Source organism: Tasmannia lanceolata, unplaced genomic scaffold, assembly GCF_043159265.1.
Source record: "Tasmannia lanceolata isolate RefF3 unplaced genomic scaffold, GAP_Taslan_0.1 ptg000008l, whole genome shotgun sequence".
Lineage (NCBI taxonomy): Eukaryota > Viridiplantae > Streptophyta > Magnoliopsida > Canellales > Winteraceae > Tasmannia > Tasmannia lanceolata.
The window spans coordinates 9,054,181-9,076,474 of NW_027518685.1; the positions used below are offsets into that span (position 1 = coordinate 9,054,181).

General features: G+C 36.9%; 1 protein-coding gene across 1 annotated transcript; it reads left to right on the forward strand.

Moving 5' to 3' along the window:
- The first annotated feature begins 11,349 nt into the window (after nucleotides 1-11,349).
- LOC143884254 (F-box protein SKIP19-like) lies at nucleotides 11,350-22,195 on the forward strand. The gene is made up of 3 exons (XM_077387719.1): nucleotides 11,350-11,609; nucleotides 14,943-15,272; nucleotides 21,336-22,195. The coding sequence occupies exons 2-3, from the start codon at nucleotides 14,947-14,949 to the stop codon at nucleotides 21,955-21,957; spliced, it is 948 nt and encodes a 315-aa protein (XP_077243834.1). The 5' UTR covers nucleotides 11,350-11,609; nucleotides 14,943-14,946; the 3' UTR covers nucleotides 21,958-22,195.
- Nucleotides 22,196-22,294: the final 99 nt, after the last annotated feature.

Below are 22,294 nucleotides of genomic sequence, written 5' to 3' on the forward strand. Positions count from 1 at the left end.
TGGTTCATCAGGTCGGATTCAGGTTGGCCACAACCCGACCCGAGTTGCACCCCTAAGTAGTGGGTAGGGGCTATAAGGAGATCTCATTGGCAAGATTGAGGAATGGGAGAATCAATGGCCAAGATCAATGACATATTAAAGGATGCCTTCTCATCATGCTTGATCAAGGTCTAGAATTATCCAATTGGAGAAGATTAGTGAATCTAGCAGTGTTGAAGTATAAATGATTAAATGACACCGACTCTAACAGCTTAAACTTGGGAAGTGATATATTCACACCATTTTTTACCTTAGACAGCCCCCTCCAGTTATTTATGAATACTCTTTTATACTATAGGGAGCTTTCTAGAGTAAAAAAAAAAAAGGGTGAATGTATCATTTCCCTTTAAGCTGAGTCTTGGGTTCAAAAATCAACAAATCCTCGATATTAAAAATCCTTACACTTGACCCTGGAAGTAAACAAAATGATGATTTGGATAGAGGTTCTCACATGTTCCTTCTTCTAAGATCCAACTCATGTCTTTGAAGAAAAAAATGTTAGTGAGCACGACACCGTTGAATGTCATCCTCCATTAACATTCTAGCATGTATTTTCATTAGTAGCTATCGCATTGAGAACAACACCTACCACTTTGGCAAGTTGAAATGCGAGTGGGCCCATATGGTCAACTATCCAAACCATTTGTATTTCGGCCTTACTACGGGTGACCAGTACCATGGTTTTAAATTTCCGCTGAAATCAGAAATTCTGGTTCGAAATTTTGGAAATTTTGATTTTTTTTTTTAAATAATATAGTATTATTCCAAAATTTGGTAAAGAAAAAATAATACTTTTTTTAATTATCGGATTTTGGCCGAAATTTCAGTTTCGTCCAAGGCTGAAATCAGTACCGGAACCGAAATTTAAAACCATGACCAGTACGCATCAAGATCGTCCATCATTTAATGATTCGGACCCTCCAATTTGTAGCCTTCAAATCAGTGGTTAGAAGCTTATTAAAGAAGAAGAAGAAGAATTGGGGTCGACATCTAACGAGACAGCCCCATAAATCAAAGGATTTTGATAGTTTCTACATGTTATGCAGTACAGTACCCCTTGTAAACACTCCACCCATATGAATAGTTTTTTATATTAGTTGAGTCAGCAGGTTTGGTTACAAACATTTTATAATCAATGACTGTAAAAGAGAAATGTATGCACAACCTTATTTTGGTATTTGCACAAACCCAGCTGTCCTTTCTTCTTTAATTGGAAAGTGAGAGCCTTCTGGGAAATCTAATAACCTTTCGAGAGCTCTTTAAACACTTACAAGATGGGTTAGGGAAAATATCAAAATATGGTTGTCCTTTTTTTTGTTGGTAGGTAAGCTGGGGTTAGGCGGACCCCCACCAGATATATACATAAAAAAGCAGAATTACATCATTTTATAGAGAGTTCCCAACAAATCCAAGAACATTACATCATTTAAAGAAGGGGATCTAAAGTTAGGGAGAATGGAGGTCCCTTTACATTGATAATCATGCTTGGATAACAGATCTGCCGCTTGACTTGCTTCCCTCCAGACATGAGATATTGACCATTCTTCAAACTTCTTAAGCAGATTACTGATGCTACCAGTACTCAGCTTTCTTTAGGGGTAGGATTGCCTTCCATTAATGACGTGAACTGCATGAATAGAATCTGATTCAATCCATATCTTCTTGATCCCTAGCTCTTTTGCCAGCCTAACTCCTTTCAAGACAACATCAATTTCCAACTCATGGATTTCAGTAGAGCTAGTGTTGATAGAGAGGCATCCAAGAGACTCCCCTCTTGAATTTCTAATGAGTCCTCCCAGAGAACCTCCATTTGATGTTAACGAAGATCGGTGTTAAGCTTTAGCATTGGATCAATTGATGGAATCCAGCGACAGAACTTTGGCTCCTTTTCGGTTTAAAACAGAGGAAGGTCGAAATTCAAAGCAGTTTTTCGAAACTGAGCAGAGTCCACATCAAACAATTTAAGGTGAAGGGTGCGAGTGCGAATACTGAGAAGGATGCGATGAAGAATATCTTGCTTGTGGGAGGAAGCACCTTCGAATATCCTCTAATTTCTCTCCAGCCAGATGTAGTATATCGCCGCAGAGAAGGCAATTTTTGCAATAATAGATGACTGACCTTTCCCCTTAAATTTGCCTCGAATCTGAAATCCAAGTAGAGACTTGGTTTGGCAACCTAAAGGGGGGTGAATAGGATGTTTATAAAACTTTTGCCTTTTGAAAACTTTTACTAATTTCACCCTAGTTTTATCCCTTGGTTAATTAAGTTGAATTAGTTAAGCTTAACCAATTTTCACAATTGTATATAAGCTTAAAAACCGTTGTTTAAACAACCAACTTAATTAGGAGATTTAGTGGGCTAATTAGCAATGTAAAGATATTCACATTGGATGGAAATGCTAACTCACTCAATTCTAAATAATAAGACAAGCACAAATAAGAGAGTGAGAGAGGGAGTGAGAAATCGAGAAATACCAACGCAAGCGACACAAGGATTTATAGTGGTCCGGCCAAAGGCCTACTCCACTCTACTCAATATCGCACTTGGGGATTTTCACTATTGAGACCTCCACGACGCCCGACTCCGAGGCGATTACACTCTCAAGGGAATTAGATGAGGATACCCTTCCACATTTACAATGACTCTCCTTCTCCGCCGAGTTCTAAGCACTTCACCCAAGGGAATTAAACACGAATGCCCTTGCCACCGATCGAATGAAGAAGAAGAAGTATTAGCCTCTTACTGGGCCTGATTACAAGTTGTGGCTCATACACTTTCTCTCAAGGATAATTTGCAAATAAAAGCCTAAACCAATCTCAAATGATTTTTTCAAAATCAAGGCACAATGAAGGATTTGTGAGAGATTAACCCAAAAATGATTCACAAATGGATTTTTAGGGTTTATTAGAGTTAGACAATGTTCATCACATGTTTTAAACCCATTAGATGGGTATATATAGTGTCCCAACTCAATATTACCGTTTTAGGGGCAAACTGGTACTTTTCGGGTCAAAAAGACCACTAGCCGTTGGGCCTCCAACGGCTCTATTTTTTTTTGAGTTCGTAGTGTTCTCGGAGTTCTGAGAAAAGCTCTCGGAGTTTCGAGAAAATGGCCAGAGTATAAAATTTTACTACTGGACAATTTCTCGGAGTTCCGAGAAAATGTCGAGAGTATATTTTATACTCCCTAGAACATTTTTCGGAGTTCCGAGAAAATGTCGAGAGTATATTTTATACTCCCTAGAACATTTCTCGGAGTTCCGAGCTCGGAGCTCTGAGAAGCCTATGAACAGCATATTTTCCTGTTTTTGTTGTTGAATTCTTTTAAGCTTTTGGAACTCAATTTACCCAAGTTAAATGGAATGTCATGAGGGTCCCACAATGATGGAATACCACACGGTCATTCACTAAACCAATTAGGCTCTAAGGGTGTATTGTAGTCTCTTTGAAAAATATTGTTTTTCACTAGTTTTAGGGGTTTAAAATAATGTGCCTTGACAAGAGAAAATGCAAGAGAGATAGGAATACATTCTACCATTTCTATCACTCTCTTGAACTCTTCTCTTGAGCTGTGATCTTCTATGGTTGAGCTTTCATGCTTGACGTCTTCAAGTTGTGGTACAAGCTCCTTGGTCCTTTGCATTAGGTTATTGATCCTCCAGCTTTAGCCTTCATGAACTTCTCTGTATGTTCAATGCTTGATATGGATGATGTTGAGCTTCTCCTTGGTCAATCCTCTAAGATGTGATTCGTCCAAGAATGCTCTAGCTCCTTTGTCCATTGGTTGGTTCATCTTCAAGCATAGGCCAACAAGGTGTGTGCTAGTATAATTTGACTTGTGTATGACCTGTCTAAAGCACAACACTCAAGGCAGATGATTAGTCCATAAACGACTAATCAATTTGCGTTTGTTAATCATCAAAACAAGGTGATTGAATGAACCCATGGGGAACCCTTGGGCTTACAATCTCCCACTTTTTTATGATGACAAACCAAATTGATTAGATAGGTGGGAGGAACCTCTTATGAGGATTAGATAACAATTTATTCATTACTACTCCCCCTCAACATATGCACGAGTTATAATTAACAAGTTATAATACAAGAATGCATATGATAATGGATCTAATCAATTATATAAATTCTCCCTCTTTTGGCATAAGCAAAAAGGAAGGATTAAGCATTTAAGCACAATTATATAAAGCATCAAAGATATTCAATGAGAATATGATGCTCCCCCTAACTTCTTATCATGGTTTACCAATTAAAATCAAAGTATAATCCAAAGTATATATGACATGATAAGAAACAATCAACATAGGAAATGAATAATCACAAAACAAATCAAGCCTATGTTGGCAAAACAAAGAGACATTTCAATTTTAGCACAAATTTTTATGGTGTATCTTAGTATATATATATATATATATATATATATATATATATATATATATATATATATATCCAATATAAATCTACGCTATAACCCGAAATCTAATAATAGATTACCAGGTTAAAGCTTATATTTTACTTATCATGAAAGAAAACAAGCAAGTGTATAGTTTAGCATGATAAGCCCCCTTTTGTTTTTGAAATTCCTATTAGAATCTTATCATGAGGTGATGTGTAGTTATTCATCATGATAAGCAAGAATATATATATTTTTCAAGTTAAAAATATTCTCTTAAATTATCATGCATAAAAATGGACATTTGATCCTAATATGGCTAACTATTATGATATATGGTATGACAGTGAGCTCTATCATGGATATATGGATAGCCAAGAAGAAGTACACATGATAAGTACTCAAATTCAAAGAGATTAAGATTAGCAAGAATAATTTTTTCCTATGAATGTAGATCTAGAAAGATATGCAAGTTTTAGCTTTTGTTTAAAATGATAGATCATTTAAGCTTCCTTTTTTTTAAATCTAATGATATGCAATTTTTAGCATAATTAGTGGGAAAATGCTTAAATGGATAGTGTAAGCATCTTACAATAATCCATATAAACATAAAGATAACAACAATTAGCTCTCCCTCTTAGTATTTGTCATTGGCCTTAGATAAACCTAAGATTTAACGCATGACATGACATAATAGGCCAAAGATATGACAATGGAATACTTGTCAACCAAAACTTTTTCTTGGAATAAATGATATCATATTAAACCATCCAAGATAAGTAAAAAAGCCTAAAAGATATGACACTAACACCTAGGCTATGGGCTTCTTGTCTTCAACTACACTTGAAAACACAAGACAAGCCCGGTCATAACCCATATGGAGCAACAATGCTCCAAATGAGTGTACTTATCATATGCATAATGATATACACATTTAATATCATATGACAAGCCATTTAAGACAAAATCTTATCCTACTAAGCTCCCCATTTGAAAATGAGTCATGCAATGCATGAATCCAAAGGAATATCCTTGCATAGACTCCAAAGGTTTTTTAATATATTTTCCAAAAGATACCAAGTTAAACTCAACCCTTGGGCTACAATGACACTTACTCTCCAAGTGTCAGTCTATCATGATAAAATGATAGCCATAGTCTAGCTCATAATGATAAACAAGCATAGCACAAAAGATTTTCAATCTTTGGCTCATGCTCCCCCTAAATGTGGTATAATATTTTTAAAATTCGCGCTTTACTTCCCTAAGTATGTAACATACATAACTAGCTAGGGAGATCACATATAAATGTATACCTATTCATGTTTGAGATGTTGGCACAAGGCCAATTTGTTAGATATTTTAATTAATGTGAATGTACCATCTCTCTCTTAGAATCTAAGAATGCTAAGGGCACCAATTGAGTGACTTTTAAGATTAAGGTTTAACATCTCATATGTGTAGATATTATCAAACAAGGAGTGATAACTATAGAATATGTATATACCAATTTGAGTTCAATTCTATAGAACTAAGACATAGTGAGAATGGTCAATAAAATACCATATCTTAGAGAGACATCCATGATTCATGAAGGTGAGAGTATACCTTATGAGAAGATATGATCATCAAGGTTTCCATGGATAATCTACCATGTTTGGACACAAAGGGCATGACACATAATGTGCATGGTCCAAACATTACATTTTCAACCACATGTAAAATGACAAGGCATTAGGCACAAGGTGCATAAGCCCTATTGAAAACCAAAAATGTGTGGGAGACACATGTTCCCATCACAATCTAATGTATACAACCACCTTAGTGAATTTTAATTTTACTTAAGCGAGTAAATGCCCAAATATGATTCTAGATTCCTATGATATTTTTATTTCAAGTCATACATATTATATCCTTTTGTATTTCTAGGAAAAGATCCAAGGATTTTAGAGTATATATATATATATATATATATATATCACATGATAAAATCCACCTTGGATACACATATTCCAACATGAACTTTCATGACTATTTGAACAAAATACATATAACATTACTTATACATTTCAAGGTTCATCTAAGTCATGAAAAGATATCCAATCAAAGCTCTTTTGGAAATACATAAGATTTGACCCATCTATGATTCTTCTAGCATTTGATGAAAATCATTAAGCATGTAATAGAATGAGTTTGATAGGACAACTAGGTGCAAAGCAATAAACATGTTTGTTCACCTAGGGCATAAAAAGATGTCTAAGAAAGGATTTGAGTTGTTTTCTTAGACATGGAATCTAATATCTTAGTTTTACTAAAAATAATATTTTAAAATAATTTAAGTACATAATTATCTAACAAGTGCCATATTTGTCCAAAAATAGAGTTTAAAGAATGATACTTTGCCATTTTCTCAAATTTTTCTTCAAGTATTATTTGATTGCCAAAAATTTCCATTTAAGTTCAAGTCTTTAAACTTATGAGTTTCTTTCTTTTGGTTTTGTTATAATGATGTGATCATTTAACCTAACTCCTAGCAACTACCAAAATGAGTTCAAATTTTAAAGATGTACTTGAAACTTAATTTGAACACATGGGCACAAAGGTGTGGTTGAATATCCTATAAGCATAATTTATGATTTTCACATTAATGTTCTCTAGAGTGGCTTTCTTTTGTGGATGATCACTAAGTGCAAGAAGATCTAAATCATAATGTATGCACTTAGAGAGATGTTTCTAATTATGATATTCAATTAAGCTCAATATATTAAAGTCTCATATTAACTACATTTAAGCATATAGACTTTGAATTACAAGAAGATATATAGATACATGTTATTCAAACAGAGATAGGCATATAGTATCTATACACTCTTTTTTTTTTTTTAAATATTTTCAAATTAAGCACATTGAATATTGATACAAAAAGGTTAACCAACTATGAGCATATTGTATCAAAAATTCATTTTCAAATGATATTTCATTTTAAACTCATTACCTCTAAATCTACTAATCATATGATGTGATTCAAGTAGGGGATTTTAGAACCCAAACCATGTTGGTTCAAAGCAAGTTTGTTCTAGTTGATGTATCTTTTCTAACCCAAACAAACTTATTACTTTTTACAAATCTAAACATACATTTAGATTTGTAACGTTCAAATCTACCACAAAAATCACAAGACATATATGAGTAGGTAGATGGACGGGATGAACAAGATGATTTACAAGAATGACTATGATGAAAACTATGTTTTGTACTTTTTTGTAAATAATAATTTTTCAACATTAATGTTTCATTCTTGATGTTTAAGTCATTGATTTTCGTTTTAAAATTTATTAATTCAAGAGATGAAAGCATTTGATTTTCTCTTCTTCTTCTTTAAGGAGTTGATTTTCCTCTCTTAGTGAAGTAATGGTATCACTTAGTTCAATAAATTTGTTTTAAAAAATTTTAATTTCTTCACTAAGATGTGCATGATTTATTTCTAGTGACCTAAACTCCTTGTGAATACTAGCTAAATTATTTTTCAAGGTTGAATTCTTAGTTAGTTTATCCTCAAGTTTCTTATGTAATTATTGGACATTTTCAACAAGTCTTCAAATGTGAATTCGGCATTATCCAAGGGGTCTTCATTAGATAATCCAATTAAGCGCATGTTTTGATTTTGAAGATTTTCAATAGAGTCCAAAACATTTTTAGCATTTTTACAAGAGGATACTTTTTCGTAAATGTTAGGTGGTAATGCACAGCATATTGCAATTAGGGCTTTTGTATTTAGTAAATATAATTTTTTATCATAATCATTTAATCTTTTAGATTTAACATTTAAAACAAAACCATTTTCAATTATCTTTACCATATCTTTATCTAGACCTTTTAAGTATGTCTTCATATGGATCAACCGTGATCCATAATCCGAACCATCCAAAATAGGTAGTCTAGATCCCATCTTTTAAGTTGCCAAAAAATAAGATCGTTTAACTCTTAATCGATTAGGGTCTTAATCAAGAGTCCAAGCTCTGTACCAATTGAAATCCAAGTAGAGAGTTGGTTTGGCAACCTAGAGGGGGGGTGAATAGGATGTTTATAAAACTTTTGCCTTTTAAAAACTTTTACTAATTTCACCATAGTTTTATCCCTTGGTTAATTAAGTTAAATTAGTTAAGCTTAACCAATTTTCACAAATGTATATAAGCTTAAAAACCGTTGTTTAAACAACCAACTTAATTAGGAGATTTAGTGGGCTAATTAGTAATGTAAAGATATTCACATTGATGAAAATGCTAACTCACTCAATTATAAATAATAAGACAAGCACAAATAAGAGATTGAGAGAGGGAGTGAGAAATCGAGAAATACCAACGCAAGCGACACAAGAATTTATAGTGGTTCGGCCAAAGGCCTACTCCACTCTACTCAAGGTCGCACTTGAAGATTTTCACTATTGAGACCTCCATGACGCCCAGCTCCGAGGTGATTACACTCTCAAGGGAATTAAATGAGGATGCACTTCTACCTTTACAATGACTCTCCTTCTCCGCCGAGTTCTAAGCACTTCACCCAAGGGAATTAAACACGGATGCCCTTGCCACCGATCGAATGAAGAAGAAGAAGTATTAGCCTCTTACTGGGCCTGATTACAAATTGTAGCTCACACACTTTCTCTCAAGAATAATTTGCAAATAAAAGCCTAAACCAATCTCAAATGATTTTTCCAAAATCAAGGCACAATGAAGGATTGGTGAGAGATTAACCCAAAAATAATTCACAAATGGATTTTTAGGGTTTATTAGAGTTGGACAATGGTCATCACATGTTTTAGACCTATTAGATGGGTAAATATAGTGTCCCAACTCAATATTACCGTTTTAGGGACAAACTAGTAATTTTCGGGTAAAAAAGACCACTAGCCGTTGGGCCTTCAACTGCTCTATTTTTTCGAGTTCGTAGTGTTATCGGAGTTCTGAGAAAATGGCCAAAGTATAAAATTTTACTACTGGACCATTTCTCGGAGTTCCGAGAAAATGTTCAGAGTATATTTTATACTCCCTGGAACATTTCTCGGAGTTCCGAGCTCGGAGCTCCGAGAATAATTCTCGGAGTTCCGAAAAGCCTATGAACAACATATTTTCCTGTTTTTGTTGTTGAATTCTTTTAGGCTTTCGGAACTCAATTTACCAAAGTTAAATGGAATGTCATGAGGGTCCCACAATGATGAAACACTACATGGTCATTCACTAAACCAATTAGGCTCTAAGGGTGTATTATAGTCTCTTTGGAAAATATTATGTTCACTAGTTTTAGGGGTTTAAAACAATGTGCCTTGACAAGAGAAAATGCAAGAGAGATAAGAATACATTCTACGCTTTCTATCACTCTCTCGAACTCTTCTCTTGAGCTGGGATCTTCTATGGTTGAGCTTCCATGTTTGACATCTTCAAGTTGTGGTACAAGCTCCTTGGTCCTTTGCATTAGGTTCTTGATCCTTCAGCTTTGGCCTTCATGAACTTCTCTGTATGTTCAATGCTTGATATGGATGATGTTGAGTTTCTCCTTGCTGGATCCTCCAAGGTGTGATTTGTCCAAGAATGCTCTAGCTCCTTTGTCCATTGGTTGGTTCATCTTCAAGCATAGGCCAACAAGGTGTGTGCTAGTATGATTTGACTTGTGTAGGACATGTCTAAAGCACAACACTCAAGGCAGATGATTAGTCCATAAACGACTAATCAATTTGCGTTTGTTAATTATCAAAATAAGGTGATTGAATGAACCCATGGGGAACCCTTGGGCTTACAGAATCCATTATTCTACAGCCTCCAGGGTTCTGAACTATTTTTTTCTGCTGAAAATCCTCCTCAGGATAGTGCGCCAGATCCAGGCAGAGAAAGAACGTGAGAAATATGGTTGTCCTGATATCACCTCCCTTGTAAAATCCTAAATTTTACAACGGAGTTGCTAGCGTCATCTAAAATTTGGATGGAAAAATTGCCATAGACACTAAAATACAAGAATTGTGAGGGGAGGGGGACTCTTTTGAAAAATTGTTAGAGATGGACGAAAAGGAGGTTATCAAGTCTCTAAAATGGGGTTATCAACCCTCTAAATTGGGCTGTCATACTCTCAAAAGGGGGTTATCAACCCTTTTTAACAATTTTTCAAAAGTGTCCCCTGCTCACAATTCTTGTTTTTCGGTTTCCCCACTGGCAATTTTTCCAATTTGGATTTTATAAGCTAAAACCTGAAGGGTGATGATATTTTCACCCCTTGCATTACGTGCACGATCCCCTTATAACGTGATTTGACATAAAAAGAAAGAAAGAAAAGCATTAAAGTTGCCCACTTTCCCCATTTCAAAAAAAAAAAAAAGTTGCCCACTTTCCGTATCAAATCACGCTTTTGAGGGACATGCACGGGGAGTGAAAATATCATCTCCCAAACCTGAATTGAACAATTTTAGGCCTGGATTATAAAATCCAGGTATCAAAACGGCCCCAGGCCCAAATGGTTCAGTTCATTAAGCCACTTCGCTTTGCTTTCCCGGGCCACCCCCTCTGTTGTCTTTATGACTTTATGAGTCTCTCATGACTACTCTTTTTACACGATAAGGGGTGGCCCGGGAAAGAAAAGGGGACCAATATATCATCTTCCTTTCTTGGGGACTTACTTTCCCTTTACCGCCTCGCCGCCACTGATTGAGGGAAATGATATCAGCACGATGGTGTTTTGATATTTTAACTAACCCATCTTGTCTTTCAGTATTTAAAGAGCTGTCAAAAGGTTATTACGTTTCCCAAAAAGGCTCACGAGCCAATTAAAAAAAAAAGACAAGCTGGGTTTGTGCAGATATTAAAAATGGTTGTGGTGATATCATTTCCCTTATTAACCATATATAATTTCGTCAAGCTAAATTTTCTAGTCATTTTCCACTTGGGAAGAGAGGAAAGGGTTTCGGCACAACGAACCCTGGAGAATCCGAAAAAAAACCCTAGAATTCTCCTTCTATCCGGATCCCTGAAATTTTCATTTGAGACGTTGATCTGCAAATTAATCGTAGAAATTTCGATCTCTACTACGTAGACTGCCGAGATCCGTGACATTTCGAGAAGAATTATACGCAGAAACCCTTCGATATCGTTTTGCTTTGAGAAGAATCTCTGCAAACCCTGTAAGTCTCGATCTTTTTCTTTTCTGGTAAAACATCTGCAAACCCTAAGTCACACACACACACACACACACACACACTTTTTCTCTTATATAACTTTTGGTTTAGAAAACCTCGATTTGTTTAACACGTATTTTTTTTTTTTTTTTTGATCTCGTACATAGGCATCTGGTAACCTATAATACTTCCTTTGCTAATAATAAAAAATCCATTTTTTTCTAAACAGATGGCATGATAAACCCTAAACTAACTCCGTTTGGATGCCAGAATTATTTTGGTTCTTGGGACTTTTGTGGAACAGAAAACTTCCTGGGAGATTGGTGGGAAAAAAAACTCCCTGAAGTATCCCGGTAAAATAAAAATCCCATGTTTGGTTGACCGGACTATGGTGGGAAAAAAAATCCCGGTAAAATAAAAATCCCCCTTTGTTTGGTTGCTTGAACTGTTGGGAAGAAAAAAGTTCTTTCTTTTGGTTATTTTGGTTCCTCGGATTTCGTGCGGGATTATTTTGGTTCCTGGGATTTTTTTTTTCCAGCTTTGGGTTTCTGGTTATTTTGGTTTGTGGGATTCTTTTTTGCCCACTATATAACTAGCAACCAAACGTAAGTTTCCTGCGGAAATTCCACAAAAGTCCCGAGAACCAAAAAAATTCTGGCATCCAAACGTTAGGGATTTGCTAAGCTCCATCGCAAAAGGGTTTATCAGACCAGCCGCGAAAACCCTTTTGCGATGGGCGCTAGCAATTCCCTTTTTTTTTTAATCTGAGTTTCATAAACCTCGGAAGATTCAATGTATTCTGAAACCTCCACAAATTTGAAGGAAAAATATTTCTTTCTGCAAATTTGAGGAAAATGATATGATTATGGTTAAACTAGAGTGATATCAATAGGGGTGCAAGTTTGGCCCTGTCAGCCCTGACCCGCCCTGAGTCCGAACAGGGTCAGGGCTAGATTTTCCAACCTTGAGGGCGGGTCAGGGTTCATTTTTTTAGACCCTAACTCAGGTCGGGTCAGGTTGGGTTCTGGGATAATGCCTCGGCCCTCGGGTACCCTGACCCGGCCGGCCCTAAGTTTTCTATTATAGAATTGAACCATATGTGCATGTTTCTTTTGCTAATGTTTTCTATTATCTTGGATTGATGTTTCTTTAGATTATTATTATTAATTGTCTCTGTTGCCCGTCATGTTGTTGAATTCATATTATTTTATTTTGTTCCCTTTCTCTGTTTATTGAGCATTTTGTTCTATATGATAAGTGGTTGTTTTATTTTTGGCACTCTTAACAGGTATTTACACTAGGGTCAATTAGGGCCGGCCCGGCCCTGCCCAATCAGGGTGGGCCAGGGCCAGGACTAGGACTGAGCCCTGTAGGGCGGGCAATGAGTTGACGTTTTTCGGCCCTGACTCAGGGTCAGGGCCGAGATAATGGGATCCATGGTTGGGCTAGGGTTTTGAAAAACCCGACCCAACCGACCCTGTTGCAGCAATAGATATCATCATAAATTGGAGATCCCTCTAAATAAAAAGGGCGCTGATATTTCCCCCCCTTGCAGGCTATTCTCCCCCCCCCCCCCGGCTGGCTAACGTTAAACGTTAAGCTTTAACGGCTAACTCTAAACGGAGGATATATTCCCCTTTTTTTTCCTTTTTTCTTGAATCATTTAGTGCATGTTTCCCACCTCTAGACCCCTCTCTCTCCCTCTCTCTCTCTCCCCCTCTCTCTCTCTCTCTCTCTCTCTCTCTCTCTCTCTCTCCACAACATGAACAGTTTCCTCCTTGGTGCCCAAATCCAACCCACTATGACAGTGTACCGTCGAGACCATAGGATGATCCAAGCGGTCCATTTGATAGGCCACATCGTAAATAGGTTGTGTCCCAAAAAACCGTTTCCATATGATGATCCTAGCCCTCAGATATAAAGGGAAATTGCTTATTATGGAAACCTCTATAGATTGGACGGTTGTGATCATCCTATGCAAATGATTTTGGGGGCACAACCCATTTGCGTTATGGCCCATCAAATGGACGGCTCGGATCATCCTATGGTCTGGACGGTCCACTTCATTTTCAATAGTATGGGTGGGGCCTAAATTGGGCCTTAATGTTACTGTACGAACCACACCATAGGATGATCCAAACCATGGGACGACTTGGATCATCCTATGTTGTGGACCGTACGCTTCAATTTGAAAAAATATCAGTGGGGCCTACGATTGGGCCTTAATGTTACTGTACGACCAACTCCATAGGATTATCCAAACCATGGACGGCTTGGATCGTCCTATGTTGTGGACGGGCCTTAATGTTACTTTACGACCAACTCCATAGGATGATCCAAACCTTTCATTTGATGGGCCACAATGTAAATAGGTTGTGCCCCAAAAATCATTTCCATAGGATGATCACAACCCTACAATCTATAGAGGTTGCATAAGATGTAGTTTCTATTTAGATCGGAGGGCTAGGATCAGCCTATGGAATTGATATTTTGGGACGCAACCTATTTACGTTTATGGCCCTTCAAATGGACGGTTTGGATTATCCTACGGTGTGGTATGGGCGGGGCCTACGGTGTTCAAAAATGGGCCCACCATTCCACCAATGGTTTATTTGTGTGTGGAGAGAGAGAGAGAGAGAGAGAGAGAGAGAGAGAGAGACCGGTCAAATGGTGGGAAACGTGACATGTACGTTAGCCAGCCGTGAAGAGGGGGGGGGGTGAATATCAGCGCCCAATAAAAATTCAATAGTGTTGGTTCAAGTTATCTTTTTTTTATTTAACATAAGTAGGAAATTTAAGAAAAAAAATTTCAAACAGGGCCTAAGTTCCTTTTTTTCCTTTTTCTTTATAGAACTTTTGGTTGAGAAAACCTCGATTTGTTTGACTAGTTTTTTTTTTCTTTTTTTTTCCGTGAATACCGTGCATAGGCATCTGGTAACCTCATAATACTTCCTTTGCAAATAATAAAAATTCGATTTTTTTTCTAAACGAATGCCATAATAAACCCTAAACTATAGATATTTTTTTCTAGGATTTTTGTAAACCTTGGAAACTTCAACAAATTCTGAAACCTCCACACATCTACAAACCCCCTTTTTTTTTCCTTTTCCTTTTTTTTTATTACTTTTGGTTTTGAAAATCTCAATTTGTTCAGGACGTATTTTTTTATCCCGTACGTAGGCATCAGGTAATCTCTTAATATTTCCTTTGCAAATAATAAAAATCCGATTTTTCTCTAAAAGGATTACATGATAAACCCTAAACTATTGATATTTTTTCTTGGAGTTTTGTAAACCTTGAAAGCCTCAACGAATTCTGAAACCTCCACTTCTGCTGCAGATTAATGGCTCCTGTACCTCTAGATGTGTCTGGAGAAGAGAGAAACTGGGCTGAATTGCCCACGGATATTCTCTCTGTGATTTTCCAAAAGCTTGGCTCCATCGAAATCCTTTTCACAGCTCAAGCTGTCTGTTCTTCATGGATGCGTTTTTCTTACGAGCCTCAGGTCTGGCAGCGTATAGATATGCTAAATCATTGTGACATTTATGAATTTGAATATGATTTGGAGAAAATGGCGAGGGCTGCTGTAGATAGGAGCTGTGGGCAGCTGGTGGAGTTCTCTGTGGCCCAGTTCGGAACCGACGATCTCTTACAGTATGTTGCTGACAGGTGAGTGATTCTGATATCTCGTTTTTATGGTGTTGGTTCATTATTTTTAGGGTTTCAGATTAGAAAATTGAAGTTTGCATGTTTGAGGTTCATTATCTTATGATGTTGTTTTTGCCACCGGTATTTTTATATCGCTACAGAGAAAATTTGTTTATGTTGAAATTCCATGTCTATTTATTCCAATTACGTCTTCATTGATCCTCCATTATTCATATTTCAGGCTATACCTAGTGAACCCATGCACAGATGATGACAACTAGACATTTGAAGAAAAAAGGATATGCCTAGTAGGCTAATATTAGCTACCTCCTGTAACTCATAGGTAGAATAAGTGAACAAGAAGCAATAAAGAAAATAAAGAAAAATCTCAGGGAGGGAGGTGGTCTAATGTAAAATTAGTATCACTATTGGCATATCGCCAAACATGTCAAATCTCCATGATGTGGAGCTAAATCACATCAAATGACGACATTGAGAGTCTCACCTTTAATGCTAATGTGGTCCAACTGCGTTTGATCCACGAGGCATTTTCTATAATGAAACGTATGTAGTTATGCCCCATTAAAATCCTTCTCACCAATGGGCCCCAACAAAGCTCATTCAATCTCTTTCTGTTACCGTAAGAACTTCGATGTCAATCAGGCCCAGGTTTCCAAGACTTAAGCCGTTGAAGTTTAGCTTCAAAATCCAAAGAGAAGTTTTCTCGCTACATCTAAAAAAACCAAATCTCCTCCTAAGGCATGTGAAAAGAAGTCGCAAAAATACATTTGAAAATAGAAAAGTTCATTACTCACTGGACGTTGTGCACGCCTGTAGAGGCACCTTTGACACTTCCAAACCAGCCGAAGAGAAGCAACAAAGAATTACTCTAAAGAAATATATCTGTAGAAGGCCACGGAACAAAGATCCACTATTGAAAATTGTCTGCATTCTGCAATACGACCAGGAAGGCCCAACTCACACCACAAAGACTAAGAGCGAAATATCAAATCTCATGCATGAAACTATAGAGGCAGAAGGTGATCAACAGACTCAACATCAACAAAACATAAGGAATAGTGATTTTTCGGAGGAATAGTGATCAACAGACTCAACATCAACAAAGAATAGTGATTAGTAATAAGCTTGTCTATGAAGAAGATGATAAACTTGTGAGTCTTATCAAAACACGCAACCCAACAGAAAACATTAATTCTATGGGGGACATGATAGCTGCATGCTCTCCAAGCTGGCGAAGGGTTTGCTGATGGACCCGCTCATTATAGGAGCAGACCGAGTGACTTAGAGTCAGTCAAGTGACTTAAAAAAAGTACAAGAAATCCCCAAAATACCCCTAAAGCATAGAAGAACTAAATCCAAACAGAAAACACCTCGAACACTAGTTGCAGACCCGTGCAACTTGCAGACCCGTGCGTTGAATAGGAACAAAAAACAAAGAAAAACAAAGAGCATGTAAAGGTGGAAAAAATGATAAACCAAAGAACAAATTCAGTAAAAAAGTAGACTATAAGACTGGTATAAAAAACACAAACATAACAAACCAAATAAAAAGAAGCATCAATTAGTAACCAACCATTAGCCAACAATCTATGACTTTTTTCAAATAAAAATTTCCAATAGTCAATAAGGAAATCTATTACTTTCTGGAGCCATGTCTGCTGACCCCAAAACATTACATTTATTTACAAAAACCATGTGGTACCATTGATACCTGGCTATCAAAGAACAAAAGATTCGCAAGGCTATTGTTATTTTCAATACCTTGTTTGCAGTTTTGACTTTTGAGCATAGTTAGCAAAACATGATTCGCCAAAAAAACGGGACGGCAAAATTCGAGTTTAATACGGTACTGGTTCAAAAAAACGTAGTAAAAAAACTGAAACACAAGAAAATTAGTTTAGAATTTTGTCATTTACACAATATGGTGGGGGTAGAATTGGAAAGTTGGCCCAAAAAAACGTGTTTAAAACGTTTGCCTCAAAAAGACGGAGTTTTATTCGTTGTCAAAGTTTTAAACGGCACACCAATAAAACACGTTTTTTTCAAATTAAGAAACAAAAGAAGCTTTAATAAAACCTACAGAGCATGTTTGTGAAGGAAACATTTACCTGAAAAGAGGATGGTAAAATCAACAGCTGAAACCTGTAAAAAAAATAGAAGAAAGTGCAATCACAGGATTGTGAAATGAAAGAAATTTTGTACCGTCAAGGCATTTAAAATTAGAAGCTGAATCCTATAATAAAAACAGAAGAAATTAGAATCAGAGGATTGTGAAATGAAAGAAGCTTTAATTAAACTTGCAGAAATCAGCAGCTGAAACCTGTAGGTGAAATTTTAAAATGAAATAAGATTTAATTAAACCTAAAGAGCATGGTAGTTGACAAAAAAACAAACATTTACCTGTAACTCAATGCAATTGCGTTCTAGTCTTCCTAATTTTTAGGGTTGTTTTGGGGCAAATTTTCTCAAGGACAACACAACGAACCAAGTCAAGTACTTCAGGGAAAAAAAGATCTATTTCTTCTGCAATTAGATTGTATATGTTGTTTAAAGGGATTGAAATTCCCAAGCAAATACAAAAGAAGCAGAGAGATCCAAAAATCGTACACTCAGATATCTTTTGTTGAATCAGAAACAAAAAGCAAAGTAATAAAACTATGAGAGCATTTTGTAGTTCATCAGTCAAATAAAACAACACCAAAAGACTGAAACTGGCGTATAATATATTTCGAACCCTCTTCCATTTCTTTGCTGGCAAGATAAGTGTGTCCATTTTTATGAGAGAAATTTTCAAGTCCTCTTCCATTCTGAAGCTGAAGCCCCCAAAAATCCCCACCAAGAACTTAAGCGATCTGCAAGAAGAAAATAGTAGAAAAAAAGATTAGGAAGTGATTCCATCAAATCAAAAAACATAAATAAAGAAAAAAAAAAGGTTTTACTGTATGGGAAGGAAGAGAGGTGGCGGTTGATCGTGATGCTCTATGAAAGAGTCAAACCCAAACCCTCGCTTGAACAGCATGTATTAAAGTGTATTAACCTGCTAACTTGCAGCATGCTGAACTAATTTGAGTGATATTAATCAATCCTTGAGGGCAAATTCCATTTCAAATAATTGACGTGGAATGGGCATCTAAGACTAAATGCATAGATTTGAACATTTCAATCGTCAAGTCATAGGGAATAGGGCACCAGGTAACCATAAAATGGGTACCAGATGCACACTTATTAGACCATCCATCTGTTGCATATAATTATATTGGAATTTGACCTTAATATTCTGTGAATGAAATGTGCCTTGTGATTAAGAAATCCCTTTTAATACAGTTGACTAACCAAAAGATTACACATAAATTTGCGAAAATTGACTCCGACGAGTCGTCGATTTGGACTAAGGTTTCATAGTCAGTAAAGCAAGGGGGAGGAAACTGCCTCAGGAAGGAAGAAAGGGGTGCCGGCGGGAGATTCCTCTTACGCTAAGGGGGAACTTGATCTCGTCCGTCCACTTTCCACCGTATAACACTTATCAGACCATCCATCTGTTGCATATAATTATATTGGAATTTGACCTTAATATTCTGTGAATGAAATGTGCCGTATTATGATTAAGAAATCCCTTTTAATACAGTTGACTAACCAAAAGATTACACATAAATTTGTGAAAATTGACTCCAACGACTCAGTAGCATTGATTTGGACTAAGGTTCATAGTCAGTAAAGCAAGGGGGAGGAAACTGCCTCAGGAAAGAAGAAAGGGGTGCCGGCGGGAGATTGCTCTTGCGCTGAGGAGGAACTTGATCTCGCCCGTCCACTTGCTACCGTATAAGACGCTTTTGGTTCTGATCGCGACTGATGGTTTTTTTGTGGCTGCCATAGAGTGACGTTGAGGGGTGTGATGGACCATAGACTCTCATGGTTGCTGCTACGAATTTGCTGGACACGTTCAAGGTCCAAGATATAAAGTGTTTGGGGGGAGGAAGAAGAAGAGACAGATCCGGGCTTCCCACTTCGATCTATTTTAAAAAGCTGTTTTCCAAATACAAAGGTGGGGATTTTAGAGTTTATGGTTAGTAAGAGGGTGTGAAGGATTTTGGGGGTCGCTATTTATGGCTCATTGTCTACTTTTAAGAAAGGAAAAGGAAACGACAACAAAAGTAAGGAAACAAACGAATAAATAAGAAGAAAGTTTGTCTATGGATATGGCGTTTGGAATTCTAGCCCTTTACACTCCGAAACCTCTTTTGGAATGTGAAGTGTTATGCCGTATTGGAAGAGACGGTCATTAAGTATCATTTTATATTATACTAATGGGCACTTATTTGGAAAGAAACGTTATGATGTTTTGAGTAATTATTGAAATAAATGGAAATCGTAACGAATAGGCCAGAATTGATTGGGTTCTCGCTTATTGGAAAGTTGAAGAGACGTGTGATAAAAGAAAGGGGTATAGAAATAATTGGAAATCGCTTATTGGAATGTTGAAGAGACGTGTGATAAAAGAACGGGGTATAGAAGGGCTCCACCTGGCAGCACCACAGTTAGCACACTCAGCTTTACATCTATATATAATAAAGAGGAAGGGTGGTTTACTGTTCACCACTTATGTGGCAGCCGACCCCCTTCCTCCCTACAATCTATGTGGCTCCTGAATTTCCTACATGGAATTTTTTTTTAAAATCAAATCATTTAGTAGTCTTTATTTTCACAGACCCACCATCCCACGTTTTTTGCGTCGTTTCACTTGTGGTATCACATCCCAAAAATTCAGGGATATCTACCATTGATTTACACGGCCAGTTATCCACCACATAATGCCTAAAAATTCGAAACGAATTTGCTTCAATGATCAATAATTATCTCTCCCTTTAAAAATTCCTTCTACATAGAACTTCTTTTCATATTCCACATTTACTGCTATCATATAATGCCTAAAAATTCGAAACGAATTTGCTTCAATGATTATCAGTAATTATCGAGAGAGAGAGAGAGAGAGAGAGAGAGAGAGAGAGAGAGAGAGAGAGAGAGAGAGAAGGGTTTCTGCGCTCGAGCGCAGAAACACCCCGGGGGGGGGGGGATCCAAAGCATTTTTTTGGTGGGATCCAAAGCATTCATTTGATGGGCCCTTTCATGGATAGGGTGTCCACCAAAAATCAGCTCCACTGGATCACCTTAGGGCGTCCATTTGTGGGCCCAAAAAATGGGCAGATAGTGGACAAACAGTATTTGTCCATTTGGCCCTACAAATGGACACCCTATGGTGATCCAATGGAGCTGAATTTTGGTAGGCACCCCATCCATGATGGGGCCTTCCAAATGAATGCTTAGGATCACAACCCCCCCGTCGCCCTTTCTATGCTCGAGCGCAAAAACCTTTTTCTCATATATATATATATATATATATATATATATATATATATATATGGGGCCCATTAAAACTTCTACAGTATGGTTGTATGTAAATTCTAGAAAATGGACCCCATTAATTCTTCTACAATATTGTTCTATCTAAACTATAGAAAATGATAAACGTTTCTTTTTATATTTTCTACAACTTAATAGCACTTGAGTCAGTCAAGTGACTTAAACAAAGTACAAGAAATCCACAAAATACTCCTAAAGCATAGAAGAACTAAATCCCAATTCCCAACATAAAGCCCCTTGAACATATGGATGGGACCCATTAATTTTTCTACTGTATCGCCCTATCTAAACTCTAGAAAATGGACCCCATTTTTCTTCTACAATATTGTTCTATCTAAACTATAGAAAAGTATGAACATTTCTTTCTATATTTTCCTGTAGAAGAAATAGAATATGCACTGCGCCAATTTGTTGGCTTATTTTGAAGTATTTGTTGCTTTATTTAGATTCCATAAAGGTACTTAATTTTTTTTTCTTTTTGCTGACGCTATACTTTAATGTTTAGAGAAGAGCTGCTTTTCTTCTCGTACTTTTCTTGTTTTCGAATTTGGACTGAAGAGAGAGAGACATGAAGGTGATTACAGGCCTACTTGTTCCTCAACCTTTAGATTTCATCATCCATGCTAATGTTGTAACCTCTTTCAGAGCTGGCCCTTTTAGATTTCTCCGGCTCGTGTATTGCTATACCATCACAGATGAGGGGTTGATTGAAGCTGCCAAAAAATTTCCCCTCTTGGAGGAGCTCGAAATTTCCTATTGTTCATTTTCAAAAGAAGTGCTTGTAGCTGTTGGCCGTTTTTGCCCTCAGCTGAAGTGTCTACGACTGAACTGCAGCGGATATAAAGGTATAGAGTGCGACGAGGAGGCACTTGCGATTGCAGAGAACATTCCCAAATTGCGCCATCTCCAACTTTTCGGCAATTTGCTGACCAATGAAGGCTTGGAAGCCATCCTTGGTGGATGCCCCCACCTTGTATCCCTTGACTTACGACAGTGCTTCAATGTCAATTTAGAAGGGAGTTTGAAAAGGAGTTGCATGGAGAAGATCAGTTACTTGAGGCTACCCAATGACTCCACTGATGACTATGGGTTTGACACCGAAATTGGAGGATGTAGATCGTATGACGAAGATTATCCATCTGGGTTTTCCGACATTGATATTTTGTCTGATGATGCTTATTATGAATTTTCAGATGGCAGCGACATTCACATCTTGGCTTCCGAGGATGCATGGTTTGGTGAAGACATAGAGTTCCCACTGATTTGAATCTTGAAGGCTGTTGAGATTTTGTGGGTGACTACAGTATTGCTTGTTATTTGGGAGCGTAGTGCTGTTAAACTTATGAGTGCAGTTGCTTTTGCTCTTTAAGGAAAAAATGTATTTCAATAGAATGGCTGTTATCTGTTTCGATCTGCAATTATATGTATCAACCTTTACCTTTTTTAGGAAGGATGTATTGGAAGTTCTCATAAAGTTATTTGGTCTTCCATGTTATTTTATTTCAGATCCTTGTGAGTTGTTCTTCCTTGTTGGATGGGATGCCTTTGTTGGTAATATCTTCTTCTGTCATTTTTTTATGGCATTAAATGTCTCCACTTTTTGA